This window comes from Barbus barbus (assembly GCF_936440315.1).
Source record: "Barbus barbus genome assembly, chromosome: 3".
Taxonomy (NCBI): Eukaryota; Metazoa; Chordata; class Actinopteri; order Cypriniformes; family Cyprinidae; genus Barbus; species Barbus barbus.
The window spans coordinates 34,276,570-34,295,600 of NC_136731.1; the positions used below are offsets into that span (position 1 = coordinate 34,276,570).

The window sequence follows — 19,031 nt, forward strand, 5'->3', positions numbered from 1 at the left end:
TAAGCTAAAATGCCCTGCTATTTTGCACTCTGCATCTAGTATCAGTTCATCATGGCATTGCATATATAGATTCTTAATCAGTACTGCATGTGTGTAGTCATACTGTACCGTATATCCTTTTATTGATTCATTTGATGGTAACATGTGAGTGCTTTAGGTAACAGGATGGACCTCACAATCAGCACCTCGACCACCTACAGACCCCCTCCCCTCCCCTCCGGCAGTGTCTTTTCCTCCCCCCTTTTCACGGAGTGAATAAGAAGGAAACCCAGAGACAGAGAGAGACTCTGAGTCGAAAGACGCTCATCCAGCACTGCAATGCCCAGTAGTACCCCAAGCACCAACGGAATCATGCCTGAAGTAAAGAAAGCAGGTAAGGGCTGCTCTCATTGCCTCACCATCAGTTCATTATCAGCAGAACAGGCTCAGCTGTGTGCCAGGACACATTCATTGTTGCTAAGATCTGTAACTTGCTACCAATCCATCATTGGATGTTGCTGTATATTATATACATATATTGGATGTATATTTTCAATAATATGGCACTAGCAGATAAATAAGTAAAACTTCAGCATCTTTTAAAACAGTTCTTATTTATATGTACACAAACTTTTGCAAAGATGGACAAGGAAGGCAATAAAATTGACAGAGAAAACTGACATTGTAAGAATAATAAAATAAAAATCAAATAGTACATGGACATAATAAAAAAATTAAATGCAAAATAAAACATAATATATAGAAAAATAGCAAATTTATGTAAGGGAAGAAGAAAAAAGTTGTCTGAGGAAAAGCCTCAGAGAACAAAGTCTGGTTATGGAGTTATTATATTTATTTAGATTTTTTTAATGGACATTAAAACAATTTAATTGTACCTTTTTTTTTATATATATATTTTATTTAATTTATATAAAAAATAAATGTATTATTATTATATAAACTTTTTATTTATTTTAATATTTTTTTGTATTTATAATTATATGTTTAAATATTAATATTCATATATTTTATTTTATTTCAAATAGTTTTCTCATTTGTCATCTTGGTATATCACAAAATAAAATAAAAAAACAGCAACAATAGTAGATATGAATGCATGCTGCATGTGGTACTGAAACAGACTGACATGTACAATTGGAAAACAAAGGAAAATAGTGTGTGTGTGTGTTGTGTGTTGTGTGTTGTGTGTTGTGTGTGTGTTGTGTGGTGTGTGGTGTGCGTGTGTGTGTGTGTGTAAAATGTAATAAATAATTCATCTCAGACTATGGTATGCACCTGGTGATGCAACCAGACATTTTTCTAGACACTTTAAACCCAGTCTATGTGCTTAAGACCTGCAGTATTTACAGTGCTGGTGACAGTACACAAACTAAAAGTGTCACCACAATGCTGACTTGATGGAGGGTTACTCTGACAGTTTGTGCATACTCTGAGACAGCACAGATCAAAGGTACACAGGAAAGACTAATGGGCGACAGCATGAGAAGAGGGCACCTTGAACTTTATTGTCATTCTGTTACTCTCCAAGCTCGTATGCACAGCTTAACATCTCACAGGAAATTAATAATAGTCTTTACAGTGACAAAGAGTTTAGCAGCTGCCCTACTCAATCTATTGACAACAAATAATTATAAGAGGAGAGATGGCCATACAAGACCTTGTACACTCCCTCGAGCCTGCATATATTTTAAGGTAAGCATGTTGTCAAAAATCCTCTAGACTTACATACTATTTTAAGTACTTTAAAGAGGTCAAATGCAAACATATGCACACATATGGAAGGCTTTGTAGCTGTGCTGTACTCAGCATTTATATACACTACAACGGTATATTGTGTATACCCATCACTACAAGTAAATCATTGCATATTTTAAAATGTTTGCAAATTCAATATCACACAGTAAGATTGATATACAAGTGAAATGACCAGCATTCATCAGATGAATCTTCTTTGAGGTGTTAATATAGTTACATGGTACCTCCTTCACCCTTCTACTTTCACATGTCGCCCTCATCTGTCATTTCAACAGCTCTCTCTGCTTCTCTCTCTCTCTCTCGCTCTCAATTTCATTTCAATTTTAGTTGCATTTTAATTTGAACATTTTTATTTTTCATTTGTAAGATTTTTTTTTTTTCAGAAAAAATATGATTTTTTATTATAGCAAACAGAGTAGACATGAACAATTTAAAAATTATAATATAATATAATATAATTTTAGTATTGATTTTCACCTTGTTATGAGCCTCTTGCACCTATAAATACGTCAAATTTAATAATATGATATAATATATATATATATATATATATTTTTTTTTTTACCTAGTTAGGACCATCTTCACTCATTCACTTAATATTCACTTAAAATTAAATAGCAAACAGAGTAAACATGAACAATTAAAAAAAAAAAAATATATATATATATAATGTATAATATAATTTATGCTTTTCTCCTAGTTACACTGTAAAAAAAAAATGTTTTAAAAAGTTGTTTCAACTTAAAATAATTTGTTCCCCGCTGACTTGAAATTTTTAGTTCAGTCAACTTGAAATTTTACGTTACTCAGTGTTATTTTATGGGACAACTGGAATATTTTAGTTGACTAATCTAAAAATTTCAAGGCAGCAGGGAACAAATTATTTTAAGTTGAAACAACTTTTTTTTTTATATAGTGTAGGACCTGCTTGCACCTCATTAAAAGATATAAAGAGGACCCTGCTGGTTTCTTATTAACTTATCAACGATGACATGCCGCCTTCTTGATCACAGGGGTAATGAAGTGTAAAACCCTCCGCTGTAACTCATCTCCACTGCTCTACTGTCCTTGTTTTATTTATGCCTTTTGAGATTTAGCCAAATTGGGTCTGCCATGCCCTAGATAAGCATGGTGCACCGTGAGTGCGTAATTCTCAGCAATCTAAGTCAGCATGGAAACCAACTCAATCACTGTTAAGAGAGATCCGATCTAACCAGTATCTGAGAACGACTCTTATCCGAGCGGGTTGAGTGTCTTTCCCAGGACTGTGGTGGGTCACACCTCTGAAATCTCCCTTTACAGACACGAATCCCTCTATTTGTGCATCTGCCTGTTCATGTTATTTTCCATCGGGCCTGTTTCAAGTAAGCAATCAACAGAGTGCCGACACTCAGCATGTGGTTTTCAACACTTGGGGGGCCACAAGATCATATCCATCGCCTTCCCTTTCAAATCATCATGCATAGTGTCTCCTTGATCCAGCCACCAAATATGAACCATACCAGCGTGCCCGTAGCTTGGCAGGGTTTGCCAAGGCACGCTACGGACGTGTCCAACACAAACAGCTTGCTTTCTGCACTGTCATCACGAGCGAAAGACACCAAAGCCCAGCAATGACCCTGAGGTCATCAATATAACTGCTGATGCAAAATTCCAAGTTACTCAACAGCAGACAGTTGTTCCAGTTGATATGATGCCACTTTTATTGAGAAGATTTGATAAGCTTTGACAATGTGGGTCAGATGACAACATTTATGCCTGGTTTCACAGACAAGGCTTAGACTAAGCCAGGATTAGGCCATAGTTCAATTAGGACATAGAAGTCATTTTTATAAATGTGCCTTAGAAAAATACATGACTGGTGTCCATCTTGAAACAAAACAAATGCATTGATATATTTTAAGTTCAATGAAAGTTTATTTCAGTTGAAACACCTCACATTTTAAGCCTTGTATGTGAAACTGAAACTGGGGGTTAATGTTTAGGTTATAAATTATAATGTAGAAACAAAATACAACATGGATTTCCCACAATGCCATGCTCACGGTTTCCACTCTGTCAACTTATTCTGTCAAGTCACTGCAAAAATTATCTTAAGTATTTTTTTTGTCTTATTTTCTATTAAAAATATATTCTTAAAATGAATTTACTTAAGAAGCATATTTTTTGCAAGACAATCTTTAGAGAATTATATACATAAACATGTAAAACAAAAATGTGAAAGCTACTTATTATTTTTATACTAATTCAATTATTTTTAAGCATAAACCTCACTAAATTGTGTTAAATCGATGCTCAAAAAAGAACCTAATATTTTACACAGTTGTTTAATAAATGTAATATATGTAATTATTAAAAATTAATTTATCTTGCAAAAAACATTTACATTTATTTTCATAGGTTTTTCCCCATATATATATATATAAAATGTAAAAATTTACCAGGAGCTTTTTTGTTTTTCTACTGATTTTTAGAGTGTGTTCAGAATGTATTTATGCGTTTGTTTGTTTTTTATGGAAAACAAGACAAAAATGTCAATAAACAAATTGTTGTTATTATTTGCAGTACTCATCACCTTCTCATATCTTCTAAATCAGCCATCAGTCTTTCACAATTATGTGTTGGTCTGGTGAAAGATGTGAGTGACCGAGGCTTTGTGAATGATCCCTTATTGGACATTGGGGATATTAAAACAAGTCTTTCACCCGGACCCCCTCCATATACCTCTTGTTTACAGCATTCTTCTGTTCATGCTCATTCTCCACCAAGTCACCACTCCCAAAACACCAGGGTTGAATCTCACACCAGGGAGAAAACCTTGACTTGAAGGGCTGTCAGCATGGCTTCAGATTGCGTGAACAGACTCCACATCGGACATTTTTAGATCTTTCTGATTTGTTTTATTTTGGAGCTCTGCTTCATGACCATGGCTGTTATGCTCGACCCCTCCCTCCTGTTCTTCCTGACTCCCTCCATACCAGCCCCTATAAGGGAGAGGTCCCAAAGAGAAGGTGAAACAGGCTATGACTGATGGAGTGACCTGTCAGCAGCAGTTGCTAATCTCTAGCCCTGATCCCTTTACCACCTCTGTTACCTTCGCTCTGTACCATTCATTCCTCTATAAGTCCCAAGCAACTGATGGAGTTTATATGTGCACCAGGATTATATCTAAGGTTTCACTGCAGAAAGATTAATGACTGCGACATTTACTTTTCTTTTTCCTTATCTTCCATTTGGATGATCTTGTATCTCATAATTTCTTGATGGCCTATAAGGGCTTCCCTGTTGTAATATGTGGAGAGCATGTGTGTCTCTCAGGAAAAAAAGGTACAAAATTATCAAAGAGTTGGTATCCTGAGCTATCGTTATACCTTATTTTACCCTAAATGGTAAAATAGCCTATTAGTGGTTCAAAAGTACATATTAGTACCCAAAGTGTACCGTTTGAAAGGGTATCGCTGCAGTGACAGTTTGTGACAGTGTATAACACATTAAATAAAAGATTATGGGGATGAAGGGGTGGTGATGCAGTGGATAAGACACATGCCTTTGGTGTGAGAGACCCGGGTTCGAATCCACTGTGAGACACCAATGTGTCCCTGAGCAAGACACTTAACCCCTAGTTGCTCCAGAGGCGTGTGACCTCTGACATATATAGCAATTGTAAGTCGCTTTGGATAATAGCGTCAGCTAAATGAATAAATGTAAATGTAAATGTAATGATGATGATGGTGACCTCTAAACAATCTGTTCTCAGTGATTGTCAGCAAGATCACAAACAGCGCTGGGGGTCTTGAACAGGTGTACAGAAGTCCCCGTCCTATATGTGCAGAAACACAGCTGACCCGATCACTTAGAGGTGATCCATTATAGTGATGTCAGTCACCCCTGTCCCCTCCCACCACCCGAACCGTGCAACCAATCAAAAGAGAATCCAAACCGCTTTTACCATAATCGCAGGCTTGCTTAAACATGACTGAGGAATTACTGACAGCATTACTTTTTTTTTTGCTGATGTTATCTGATATCACTGAAATGTGAGATCAAATTCTTCATGGAGTAGATTTCAGACCTTTTTTAGCAATCAGCTGACAAAAGAATCTTACACTGATAAAAAGGACTTTTAATTAGACTTTTTAACTTAAAATATCTAAAACATTAAATAAAAAATACTGAAATAAAATAAAACATAGTCTTTATTGAGGAATGCTTCTTGCAGGACTCAAACCAGCAACCTTTCCTTTTCAGCCCTAATTTTTAGCCACTACCACACTCTGTTTGCAGGATATTAGGTGGATAGTTGTGTTTCATTATTACAGTGACCTTTTCCCTCTTTTGCTACTAATCTGCTACTGCAATTCACATACAATTCACACTTAAACTGACAGAAATTGCACCAATGCACTAAATGCCACCTCATAATTATGATAACCCAAGGGAGCAGCTAATATTACTGTCCACGTTAACAAAAGAAGGCAAAATAAAATGTGTGAGCTGTAATACGTGAGCAAAGGATTGCAGATGGCTTTCTCAGAAGGTGCTTGAGAAAAACCAACAGTAACGAGAAAAGTGTTAAACCTGCAAGCCCAGTGCTGGACATAAACATGCCAACACCATTAACACCGTGGAAATGAAGTGCGGCAGAAACAAAAATGTATTCTTGGAAACTGCTGTCAGTGCCTATGATGTGTGTCCATGGTGAATGTAAGTTTAGGCCTAGCATGCTTCTTAGATGTAACCTAAACCCTGACAGGCATGGGTAAACTATATGATTCAGTGCTAACAACAGTGGGGGTAGATGAATGGCATACCACAGAGTGATATATTGCGCACGAGAGGTAAGGAAGGAGGATCAGAAAAGCAATGTAAGGAAAGGGAAGACTCTAGAATGCTTGTGCAGCGTCAATATCATTTCCAAACTGCCCGTGCTTTTGCTTAAAATGGTTTGCTGGTAATCTCTGATTTTAATTGATGTACATTTTCACCCCTACAGGAAGAAAAGGATCAAGAGCAGAAGCAAATCCAGCAGGTAACTGTAAACTATGCAATCCTGCTGAGTCTTACCAAGAGCGCCCCCTTTTGCTACAGCTGGTCTCCGAAACCCCACCCTCCAGAAACATGCAAACCTGCAAAACCATTTTTTTTTTAAGTGACACTGTCCAACAGGGACAGTTACATCAGCAGGTAGCGTTATCAGTCAGTTTGGTGAATTAAAGTTACATCTCTGTGTCTGTGACCATCATGATACCTGCAGTGTTTACCAAACATTGATGACTGAAGATCCAAAAATAAGATTATATAAAAAAGGCTAAATGCACATGAAATATGAAATGTATTGCTGCATTCGTATATATTTTTTAATTAATGTAAACTTTATGAATAATAAACTGTTTTAATAAACAGAACATTAATTACATTGTTAATGTAAAACTGCAAAGTGTAATTGTATTGGTTGTTGTTTTCTCAAATGTAATCTGGAACATGTCAGCTGGAACATGGATTTACATAAATAATAATAATAATAATAAAAATAAAAACATTTATTACACTATTAAAACAACTATTACAATAGTATTTTCATGCTTACATTAACCATGTATTTAAAGTTTTTAAAACCAAGTATAAATGTAATGTTTAGCATTTTACATTTATTCCAAAATATAAATTTATTAAGAATGAGTTTTCAGATTTTGTTCATATTTTATCATATTTTTTGCAGGTGTCATGATGGTCACGGACACAGAGGTGTAGCTAGCTTTAATTTCACCATGTTTAATGCCTACTAAAACAGCCTCACAGATCATTATCAACAAGTCATTTAAGGTTTGGAGAACATACTGTTCTTATAATAGAACTGACACTTATGTTCAGATCAAAATAGCATGTAAATCTGACAATATGGTTTGCATGTGTGATCATTACCATGACTTTTTCAAGGTGAGTGCTGCTATCTTTACGCCTCGCTGTCTTAATAGTGTTAATGGGAGAGGATCATAATACAATGGAAGTCACATGAAGCTTGGGCCTCCATTAGACAGCTGACATTTAAATAGGATTATGCAGTCATGGTATAGAATATAATGACCTCTCGCTCTTTCTTCTTCTTTCCATCACAGAAAAGGTGCCACCATATGAACCCAACATCGCTGAACCCAATACTAGAGCTGAGCTGATGAAATGTACGCACAAACATTACAGGAATTGTTTTGTTTGTATGCTTCTTATATACACTGAACAAAATTATAAACGCAACACTTTTGTTTTTGCCCTCATTTTTCATGAGCTGAACTCAAAGATCTAAGACTTTTTCTATGTACACAAAAGGCCTATTTCTCTCAAATATTGTTCACAAATCTGTCTAAATCTGTGTTAGTGAGCACTTCTCCTTTGCCGAGATAATCCATCCACCTCACAGGTGTGGCATATCAAGATGTTGATTACACAGCATGATTATTGCACAGGTGTGCCTTAGGCTGGCCACGATAAAAGGCCACTCTAAAATGTGCAGTTTTATCACATAGCACAATGCCACAAATGTCGCAAGTTTTGAGGGAGCGTCTGGAATGTCTACCAGAGCTGTTGCCTGTGAATTGAATATTCATTTCAATACCATAAGCCGTCTTCAAAGGCGTTTCAGAGAATTTGGCAGTACATCCAACCGGCCTCACAACCGCAGACCACGTGTAACCACACCAGCCCAGGACCTCCACATCCAACATCCAACAAACCGTCTCAGGGAAGCTCATCTGCTTGCTCGTCGTCCTCATCGGGGTCTCGACCTGACTGCAGTTCGTTGTCGTAACCGACTTGAGTGGGCAATGCTCACATTCAATGGTGTGAGGCACTGTGGAGAGGTATTCTCTTCACGGATGAATCCCGGTTTTCACTGTACAGGGCAGATGGCAGACAGCGTGTATGGCGTCGTGTGGGTGAGCGGTTTGCTAATGTCAGCGTTGTGGATCGAGTGGCCCATGGTGGCGGTGGAGTTATGGTATGGGCAGGCGTATGTTATGGACAACGAACACAGGTGCATTTTATTGATGGCATTCTGAATGCACAGAGATACCGTGACGAGATCCTGAGGCCCATTGTTGTGCCATTCATCCACGACCATCACCTCATGTTGCAGCATGATAATGCACGGCCCCATGTTGCAAGTATCTGTAGACATTTCCTGGATGCTCTGGATCGGTGTATACGTCAGAGTGTTCCAGTTCCTTCCAATATCCAGCAACTTTGCACAGCCATTGAAGAGGAGTGGACCAACATTCCACAGGCCACAATCAACAACCTGATCTCTATGCGAAGGAGATGTGTTGCACTGCGTGAGGCAAATGATGGTCACACCAGATACTGACTGGTTTTCGGACCCCCCTGGACCACCCCAATACAGTAAAACTGCAAATTTTAGAGTGGCCTTTTATTGTGGCCAGCCTAAGGCACACCTGTCTAATCAGCATCTTGATATGCCACACCTGTGAGGTGGATGGATTATCTCGGCAAAGGAGAAGTGCTCACTAACACAGATTTAGACAGATTTGTGAACAATATTTGAGAGAAATAGGCCTTTTGTGTACATAGAAAGGGTCTTAGATCTTTGAGTTCAGCTCATGAAAAATGAGGGCAAAAACAAAAGTGTTCCGTTTATAATTTTGTTCAGTTTAGTTCTGTATTATAATTTAGTAGGCCCTTGACCTCTGAAATGTTATTTTTTCTCTCAGACTGGATAAATCTCTCTCTGGATGACAGAACTGCTCAGAAATTGTTGTGGCTCTCAGAAGGTGGAGCCAAAGTGTCACGTATGTCAGAGGAAGCGTGTCCTGTTCTAGACAGGCCAGAGAGATATGAACATTCACCACAGGTATGTAAGTGAGTCTCTGAATCTGTCTCTACTTTGTTTTTGTTTTGTCGTGTGATTTATAAAATGTATCATTTTTAAGGCTTAGTCATGCAAACATTTAGCAAAAATGTCATCATTTACTCATCCTCATGTCTTTGCAAAGATTTTTAGTGTTCAGAACAAAAAATCCTCATATTTTTGTTCTTTGATTGAAAGTTTTTTCATCAGTTTTATAGTAATTAACATTTTAAAACTTCACAAACTGCATAAAGACATCATAAAAATAATCTATATAAATCTATATGTGTAAATCCAAGTCTTCTCAAAAGACAGGATTGTTTTATATGATGGAAAGATTTGATTTAGGTATTTATTCACAAATAAGCACAGATTAAAAAAGCATGAAAGCCATAATTGACATGAATTTAAATTATGAAATGCTAGGTCAAAATTGAGACAAAAAATCTGAGTTATGACACTCTAAATTAGAATAATAAGGCTTAAAGTCATAACATAAAAATTGTGACAAAAATTAATGCCAATTTGGATTTCATGATTATTATTTAGTATTTCATTGTTTTAACATTTTGTCACAATGACTTATCTCATAATGTTTTCTTGCTATCTAATTATAACTTAGCCTCACACAATTTCAACTTTTGGTCATGTTTTTAAATTATCATTTTTACTTTTTGTCATAGTTTTTGTTTTTCTGTGTCATAATTTCAGCTTTTTATGTCATAACACACACATCTCACATTTTTGTCATAATTATGCTTATCTATTATATTTTTCAGCATAACATAAATCGTTAGTCTAATATTTAAATGAATCTGTTGATATGGCACACAAAACCAGTCTGAATGATTAATTCACTCACAAGTTCAACTCAAAAGGACAGCTATGCAGGTTTGAAATGACATGAGGGTGAGTAAATGGCAGAATGTAATGTGCAAGACTGTTATGGTCAACATGTAGTAACCATGCGACTGCTGCAAGGATAACTTTCACAATATCTTCCCAAAGGTGCTGTGTAAGGAGGGTCTTCTGGGCAGTCGTGGGTACTGGGAGGTGGACTGCGAGGGCTGGGTGGTGATTGGGGCAGCGTGTGAAAGCGCAGGGCGGAAAGCTAAGGATGGCCCATGTGGGCTGGGAGAGAATGACCTGTCGTGGGGTGTGGGCTGGGCCGGATCCTGCTACCATGTCTGGCACAATGGAGAGAACATCGAATTCCAGGCTTCCCTCTGTCCCACCATCGGCATCTACGCTGACCATCCAGCTGGCATCATCAAGTTTTTCCTAGTCGAAGATGGAGAGAACGGCTCCAAGGAGGTCAGACTGATTCATCGTTTTGCAGCCAGTTTCAAGGAGAAGCTCTTCCCTGGTTTCTGGGTGGGCAGGAACTCCTACTGCTGGATCCGAAAGAAGGATCAGTAGTGGGGTGAACACATGAAGAGAAGGAGGGGTTGGAAGGAGACAGGGTAAGGGTGGTTTAAGAAAGAGGAAAGTTTGAGAAAGAGTCATTGGTAGGGAGTAAGATACAAAAAAATGTTCTGTAACAACATAAATAATACTACTGAAACTGTAGTAAATGGAGACTTGCATTCTAAACCTGAATCTGCCTGTTAGTAACCACTAGGTTGATTCAAAATAAGTATTTTAACCAGCAAACAAATTGGTGTAGCATTAATCTTTAATACTAATTATTTTGAATAGTCACTGTATTCATTTTATATTCCATGTGATGGCAAATGCAGACACATTAGGAAATATTTATCTCTGTAGTCTAATAAACTATTTCAAAATAATAATAATGATGTGTGATATATGAGTGTTTTTATTGCTGTCTTTAAAACCAAGTAAAGGTCTTGGGGGATAATCGAGGTGTCCGTGTTTATCTGGTTGGCGTGACCCAGTTCACAAAGATTTTCTCTACTGACACATTCAAAAGTACTTTTTGCTTTAGTGGCCCACCACGGTTGTTGTTCGTCTGGATCGCAGTCAGTGCAGCAAGAAAGGCTCAAACAGCAGAGTTACAGGTGTCAAAGGAAGACTTTATTACAAAGTAACAAAGCCGAAGAGTCAGCCGCCACATCCACTGTCTCTCTGGTCTTTGTTTGTTCAGATGCCACATTTTATACCTTTTCGCTATCAACAATGTATCAAGGTTAACGCTTTTCTATTTTTTATTGGTCATATCTTTTTGGCATGCCACCAATATTTTGCACCCCTTTTGATCCGTTACCTAATGGTGGAATATAGCTGAATCTGCTCTTTTTTAAAATATATGGCCTTCCCTTGGTGGAAGGTGATTTCATCCTCCTTGATGTCTGGTGGCCTTCCCTTGGTGTATGCACCTGGCATCATGTAAACTCACAATGAACTAGCATGTGAACTCACGATGAACCCACAGTCTATGCTACTTTAACACATTATACAATACTTTGATATTACATTCTCTTTTCAGTAATAAGATAACATTTCTGTATTGTACTACTGAATTACACAAAAGTCTCTGAGAGCTTTTGAAAGCATTTTTACAGAATTTACCCTCAGGCGCCTTCAAAATTCAGCTATATAATGTATAACTCAGCTATATATATATATATATATATATATATATATAATACAAACCTGAATGAGATGAATGGAAATAAAATCAAAAGTGGGAAAGGGAATAAATTTAAGATGAATCGCTTTGTTGTATAGGCTTAACTCATTTGTAAGATGGGTTGAATAAAATCCTTTTTTTTTTTTTTTTTTAATTGTTTTTTTTTTCAAATATACAGAAGTACTTAACTTCAAGCATAACTCACATCAAAAAAATAAAAATAAAAAAACAACAAAAATAAGAACATGGGGGATACATATAACAAATATATATGATGTATGGTAAAGTATTACATTTTACAGATAACATTTTTTAATATGAGAGATGTTTTTATACATTTCTTGTTTCTGGTAATTGAAGTCAGTGAGTCATAAAATATATTAAGTTCTTTACAAAAAAACTTAAATGAGGGACTAATAGATGTAAATTTTGCTTTATGTATATGGAACTTCCCAAGAAGAATTATCACCTTTAAAGTGTTATCAACTACATCCGATCCAGTATTACAGTTCAAAAAAAGGATCATAGATTCATCTATTTTAAATATTTTGTAAAATATATCAAAAACCAACATAGAAACCTGCTTCCAAAAGTCTTCAGAATATTTACAGTTACAAAACAAGTGTATAAGTGTTTCATTTTCCAGGTTACAAAATGAACATATTGGTGAGACATCTTTTCTAAACTTGTTAATAAAAATGTTACAGGGATAGTACCTATGCAGTATCTTAAAATGTAATTCCTTTACCTTATTTGGCAATAAAAATTTATTAGTCGCTGACCAAATTTTGGGTTGAATAAAATCCTGCTAAATGCATAAAGGAAAGCTAAAGGATAGCTTGGAGTAAAAAGCTACAGAAAAACAACACCGCCCTCTGTTGAGCACAGGAAGCTTCGACGTCCCTCAGAGAGTTGCACATATTTTCTTCAGCCTGCTCAATCACACCAAGATAAAAACTTTGAACTTTTAAATGCAAATAAGACACAAAGGGCAACAGAATTTCAAAACAACTTGTTTATTGAAAACGCATTTACTTAAACATTGAACAGTTGTGAAATGTTTAAGGTGAGCACACAGCTGGTTGACATCTGTAGTGTTGTAAACCCTCATATTCGACATATCCTTCGTGTTTCTGCATTCGTATCAGTTATCAGCACATTAATTAGTTATAATCCTGAAACTTCCCACACATTTGTTTTTCCGAAACGTTTTGTCCTTTCATTGTCTTGCTTCACAAAGCACTGATTTAAAAAGTCTTCAGGACAGTATCTGAAATAAAAGTGAGTGCACACAGGCAGAGAGCGACATCTTTTGCAAGCATTCACATTAACATCTAGTCAGCTTTGGCAATCTTGCCATGGAATATACACTACTGAATTCACATCTGAACGCAGCAGTCTGTATATCCAAGTACATGTAGTGTTTGCTAATGTACAATGCTCCTCTGGTGATGGATGTGCGAGAATCTCAGCATGTAAATAGGCTCATATACTATCAGTAAATCCCACACTGCAGAGGACAGTTACTGGGTATGATTAGTAAAGCAATGATGTACGTTTGCTTAGTGTTTCTCAATGAAATGCACTACGTAACTAAAGTCTGCCACAACCATTTGGTCAAACCCAAAAGAAATTCTCCAATTAAGACATGCGAATCAACCCTCTCCTCCTTCTGCTGCAGATGTGAAGGGTCGGTAAAGGTTTCGCTACTTTCAGAGCCATAGAAATACTAATGATATGCAGGAAAAAGCTTCAGTTTTGGCAACATCTTCGCTAAAAACATCCATAAAACTCTCCAGTTCTGTTCAAATCACTTTCGCACTCAAACATCCCCCCCCCCCCGTTCTCATGCACGCTCAAACATACACACGCACACATTCGTCCACTCTCAGTGCTTAAGAGAGAAGTCGCCCGTGTTTAGGCGAGGTCGTGGCAGTGCTCCAAACATCTCCGTTCCGTCTGTGGCTCCAGGGACCAGCAGGGCTTTCATACTGGCAGCTATGTGGTCCAGGTCTGTACAGCCCACCTAACATAAAAGAGACATTCAAGCTGAAAACTAGTGTAAAAGTGATTACGTGAGAAAAAATGATAATTAATTGCTATTCTTCAATTTTTCTTCTGCAAAAACCCATTATATAAGTGGATTTAGTCACAATGGTAGTGAGGGTGTTAATCAGAAAAGACTTGGCAACAAAATATTGTATCGATAACTGTGTCAATAATGCAGTACGATAATATTGCAGCTATTTAGAGTATAGATTTTCCAAAAAGAAACGGTATATTTTTAGAGTAATTTTCCGGTGGAAAATACTGGTTCTGGCTCAGTCTTTTGAGGTAAAATTATCCCAATACATTGAAATATTACCACCCCCCATCACAAAAATATGTAGCAAATATATTTGTTTACTTTTGAACATTTTTAATCATCATGAACCTTCTATAAATCTTATACTACACTGTACAACTAAAAATATTTCACAAAAAATACATTAAAATAGAAAACAGTTATTTTAATAATTGTAGTAATATTTCACAATATTACTGTTTTTTATACATTTTATATTTTTTCTGTATCTTTGATCAAATAAATGCAGGATTGACAAACATGAGATTTCTTTCAAAAATTAAAAAAAAAAAAAAAATCCCAAACTTTTAAGTATGAATTTATATTGATATCCATTTTGTAGGAAACTGTTCAAAAATGGTGTTGCAACACATTAATTATGAAATTGTCTCATCGAGGAATGATAAATATTATATCTTATGGACAAAAGCGTCTGCTAAATGACAAAAGTAAAAAGTAAGTAAAAAAGTAAATACAATTTTGTCTTAAATTTTGGTCCAAATGAGTAATCTAGTATGTGGTATAATTTTGCTATCTACAACACATCCTTTGTATTAAAAACGCATACATGATCTGCACAAAAAGTCATTTGAATTGTCAATCTCTATGAAACTGTTGTAGAGGGGATGAGGGCATGTATGAAGCGATGAATAACTGACCCGTTCTCCACTGTGGGAGTCTCCCTGAGAGGCATGGTTGTTCCTGTAACCCCACACTGGTATAGACACGGGCAGTGAACGAGCCATTGCCATGGGGTTAGAAGAGCGAGATGCCAGGTGACCCATTGCCAAGCCACGTGGAGGGGGAGGTGCTTCCTCACTCAGAGAGCCTGGCAGCAATATAACAGAGATAAAAATATGAACGACAGCAATAAAAACACACCGATGTTACAGGGTCATAATTCAGATCATGATCTCTTTGAACAGTCACTGTGTTTGAAACTGAATTACTGAATAAGAATAATTAAAAAAAAAAAGATTACACATTATATTGGTACAATATCAGTTATTGGCTGGTTAGGGGTCAGAAAGATTTTTAAAATGTTTTTGAAAGAAGTATCTTATGCTCACCAAGGCTGCATTTACTTGATCAAAAATACAGTAAAACAGTAACAATTACATTTTAAATAATATATGTTTAACTGTAATTTATTCCTGTGATGCAAAGCTGATTTTTCAGCAGTCATTACTGTAGTCTTCAGTGTCACATGATCCTTCAAAAATCTTTCAAATATACTGATTTGCTGTTTAAAAAAAACCTCTATTATCATTAAAAACAGCTGTGCTGCCTAACATTTTAAAAACTATATTTTAAAGTAACAAAAAGTACTAACGATACTTTATTTTTATAAATAAGGTTCAAAACTACAACATTGATTTGAAACAGAAATCTTTTGTAATATTTTAAATGTTTTACTGTCACTTTTAAATCCATATAATGTGTCCTTGACGAATGCCGAAAAAAAATTATAATTAAAAAAAACATACTGACCCCAAACTTTTGAACAGTGGTTTACTTTATCAGCTGAAATTGGATAATGCTGATTTCCCCTATTTTTTACATTTCAACATCATCTAACAGCCACTTAAAGTTATATAACACTTAAATAACACGTTATTTATAAATAACACTCGTTATCTATTTTTCATGCTGCACATTACAATGCTATGATGCCTAAATGTGAAAAAATAGGCAATAACATTCAAGTAATTTTTGGCATTTACCAGAATTTTAATACTGGTACATTATTATTTAAAATATATTAATAAGAAAATATATATATAATAACAATAATTCACCATCCGTGCTCTCCTCCTCCCCGTCAGACTCGAAGAAGGGCTCGCAGTCCCGGGACAAAGAATCCTCATCCATTGAAAAGACACCTGAGAAAGAAAGATAGATCCATTCAGTTTGAATTTGAGATCTGAAATGACAAACCCCTTATCATCTAAAAAAAATAAAAATAGGTGCACCTACCTGCTGATTCGTTCAGGTTACGTCTCCTCCCATCCAAATCCTCTTCTTCCTCCTCCTCCTCCTCTTCCTCCTCCTCTTCCTCCAAGTCCACAATTTCCGTCCTCTCTCTTGCATTCTCACGTTCCTCCATCGCCGCTTTCTCCTGGTCACACTCTCCGTTCCCATGCTGACCGCCTGGCTGGCCAATAGCAGCGGCCGAGCTGTAGATCGATGGGTAGCTCTTAGAATAGAGCCTCATGTTGGGACTAACAGTCCCGACTCCATCTCCAGTCAAGCTCTTTGGAAAGAGGACACACTAAATCAGAAGCCAATGCTCTCAAAATTGTTTAAAAATAAAAAAACAGCACTCACCAGTCTGTCAGATGGCACATCCACACCCAGTTTGGCTCTTCCTTCCTCTGCATTCAGACGCGTGTGTCTCTGAGCCGTCAGTACAGTGGTGGAGTGCAGAACTGCGATGTCATCCATGTATCGCCGTGACGACTCAGCTAGGGCCCCTGGTCCCCAAACATGATACGCATAATCAAACTTCCGCACCTGAGTTCCACCCCCTTCGTGATTCCTCGTTCCTTCCACCTCGACCCCGGAAGGACGGAACTTCTTATAGGCGGTCAGAATGGCCAGATCACAACCGGATGTCTGACTGTAGGCCTCAGCGGCAGCAAGCAGCGCCAGCCAGCTCTCCTTGTGATTATCGGGGATCTCGGGGTTAGAGGATTTGGTGACAGAGGCCATGATGTGCTTATGCAACAACCTATGCCTCTGTTGAATTGTTTTCGGAATTTGTTCTTTTGGAATGTTGAAATGCTGGTGTGTGTGAATGTGTTGGTCGTTTTGTGGTTAGCACTCTTTGGTAATGAGAACTTGGTTTAGTTAATGCTGATGGCACTGTTAGAAGAGGCACAATTGAAATGGGTGATGGTGTCTGTGTGCAGGAGAGAACTAGGGGAGAGATGGGAGGATGCCACCATTTGCTGATGTTACCTAGAAAAGAAAAGAAATTATGAATAAATATATATCAAGAGCACACTATCGTAACTTATTTAGGCTAAATGAACATGCTTTTTGATTTGTGACCCTGGACCACAAAACCAGTCATCAGTAGCAATAGCCAACAATATATTGTATGAGTCAAAATTATCTATTTTTCTTTCATGCCAAAATTCATTAGGATATTAAGTAATGATGATCATGTTCCATGAACATATTTTGTAAACTTCCTACCGTAAATATATCAAAACTTTTTTGTTTATTCGATTAGTAATATGCATTGCTAAGAACTTCATTTTGGACATCTATAAAGGCAATTTTCTCAATATTTTAATTTTTTGCACCCTCAGATTCCAGATTTTCAAATAGTTGTGTCTCAGCCAAATATTGTCCTATCCCAACAAACCACACATCAATGAAAAGCTTATTTATTCAGCTTTCAAATGATGTAGAAATCTTGAATTGACCCTTATGACTGGTTTGTGGTCCAGGGTCACATTTATAACTGTAGAACAGCTTAAAAACTAGTTTGTTTGAGTAATCAACAAGCTCATCTGCTGTGCAACAAACCCCGCACTCACTTTGAAGGGGAAGGGTACGCCTCCATTCCCCTGCACGTGCAGCACACGTACACGTTTGTTTGGGACGTTCTCGTTTAAATGAGGACCAGGCTTTGCACAACGGTAAAAACTCATTTTCGAGGCCTGTCGTGCAGTTGCATGCAGCGGATCTGTCCGTTTCTCGCATTTTCGGGAAAACATGAACAGCCGGTCATGATTTCTGCTGCTTTTGTTTGTTTGTTTGTCACTGTCAGCTTTAATATGCAGTTGGCGAAATCAGCGGCTAAACAGCGGGGTGTTTGCATTACGGCATTAACTGCTTTAGAGCTTGTTGATCAGTTCATTGGTAAATGGCCAAGTGAAATACACAGGCCAGTGCGCTCCAGCGTTAGCAATGCAGCTAAAAATCTATTTCATCTTTTTGCACAATTAAAACTGCATCGGGATGATTCGTGAAAAGAAAAGCAAGTGACTGACATACCCTCGTTATATCCTCCCGCCTCTGTCACAATCGTCCTTTACTCCTAAACTTTATTAAACCCTCTTTGTTAGGAGCCTGTTACCCGTGCCTGTCTCTCCCCTAGACTCCAGCACAGCGCTGTTTACAGTAGGTGCAGATCGGGGTTGCCAGATTGCGCAGAAGAAACACGCAAATGGTCTGAAAAACAATCAATAAATAAGCGACCTATTTTATTATTTGTTTTTTTCACGCGTTCTTTGTGTGGGTACATTTACCCAGGGTATTTTATTGTTTTATATGCCATGGTCCCAAATATGACCATCCTTGTGCGAGGGACCACATCCTAAAATTTAAAAGGCATCTACTGCATATATTTTCCATATTTCACGTATAAACACCAAATTTATGCTGTGAAAAATTAATATTTTAAATATATTTAAAATATCAGGAAAATATTTATTTTCTTAACAGTACATTATAAAAGTTTTCTACTA

The 19,031-nt window shown here is 37.0% G+C and overlaps 2 protein-coding genes across 2 annotated transcripts; one reads left to right on the top strand and one right to left on the bottom strand.

Moving 5' to 3' along the window:
• Positions 1 to 318: 318 nt before the first annotated feature.
• Positions 319 to 11,032, top strand: LOC306858772 (tripartite motif-containing protein 16-like; the record flags this gene model as incomplete). The annotated part of the gene is made up of 4 exons (XM_079399489.1): positions 319 to 373; positions 7,872 to 7,934; positions 9,477 to 9,616; positions 10,622 to 11,032. 4 exons carry the CDS (start codon positions 319 to 321, stop codon positions 11,030 to 11,032), a joined length of 669 nt encoding a protein of 222 aa, XP_079255615.1.
• Positions 11,033 to 13,209: 2,177 nt separating this feature from the next.
• LOC306851028 (uncharacterized protein) lies at positions 13,210 to 18,697 on the bottom strand. Its single transcript, XM_079387068.1, has 6 exons — positions 18,559 to 18,697; positions 16,879 to 17,511; positions 16,528 to 16,804; positions 16,350 to 16,433; positions 15,210 to 15,379; positions 13,210 to 14,232 (listed from the first exon to the last, which is right to left on the bottom strand). The coding sequence occupies exons 2-6, from the start codon at positions 17,260 to 17,262 to the stop codon at positions 14,095 to 14,097; spliced, it is 1,053 nt and encodes a 350-aa protein (XP_079243194.1). The 5' UTR covers positions 17,263 to 17,511; positions 18,559 to 18,697; the 3' UTR covers positions 13,210 to 14,094.
• Between the last annotated feature and the right edge of the window lie 334 nt (positions 18,698 to 19,031).

What these genes read in the sequence shown, in the direction of transcription:
- LOC306851028 (XM_079387068.1), bottom strand. Translation starts at nt 17,262, where the DNA reads ATGGCCTCTGTCACCAAATCCTCTAACCCCGAGATCCCCGATAATCAC. An exon ending in ATGTGCCATCTGACAGACTG is followed by an intron (nt 16,805 to 16,878) that starts GTGAGTGCTGTT and finishes CTCTTTCCAAAG; the next exon opens with AGCTTGACTGGAGATGGAGT. An exon ending in GGAGGAGGAGAGCACGGATG is followed by an intron (nt 15,380 to 16,349) that starts GTGAATTATTGT and finishes TATTGCTGCCAG; the next exon opens with GCTCTCTGAGTGAGGAAGCA.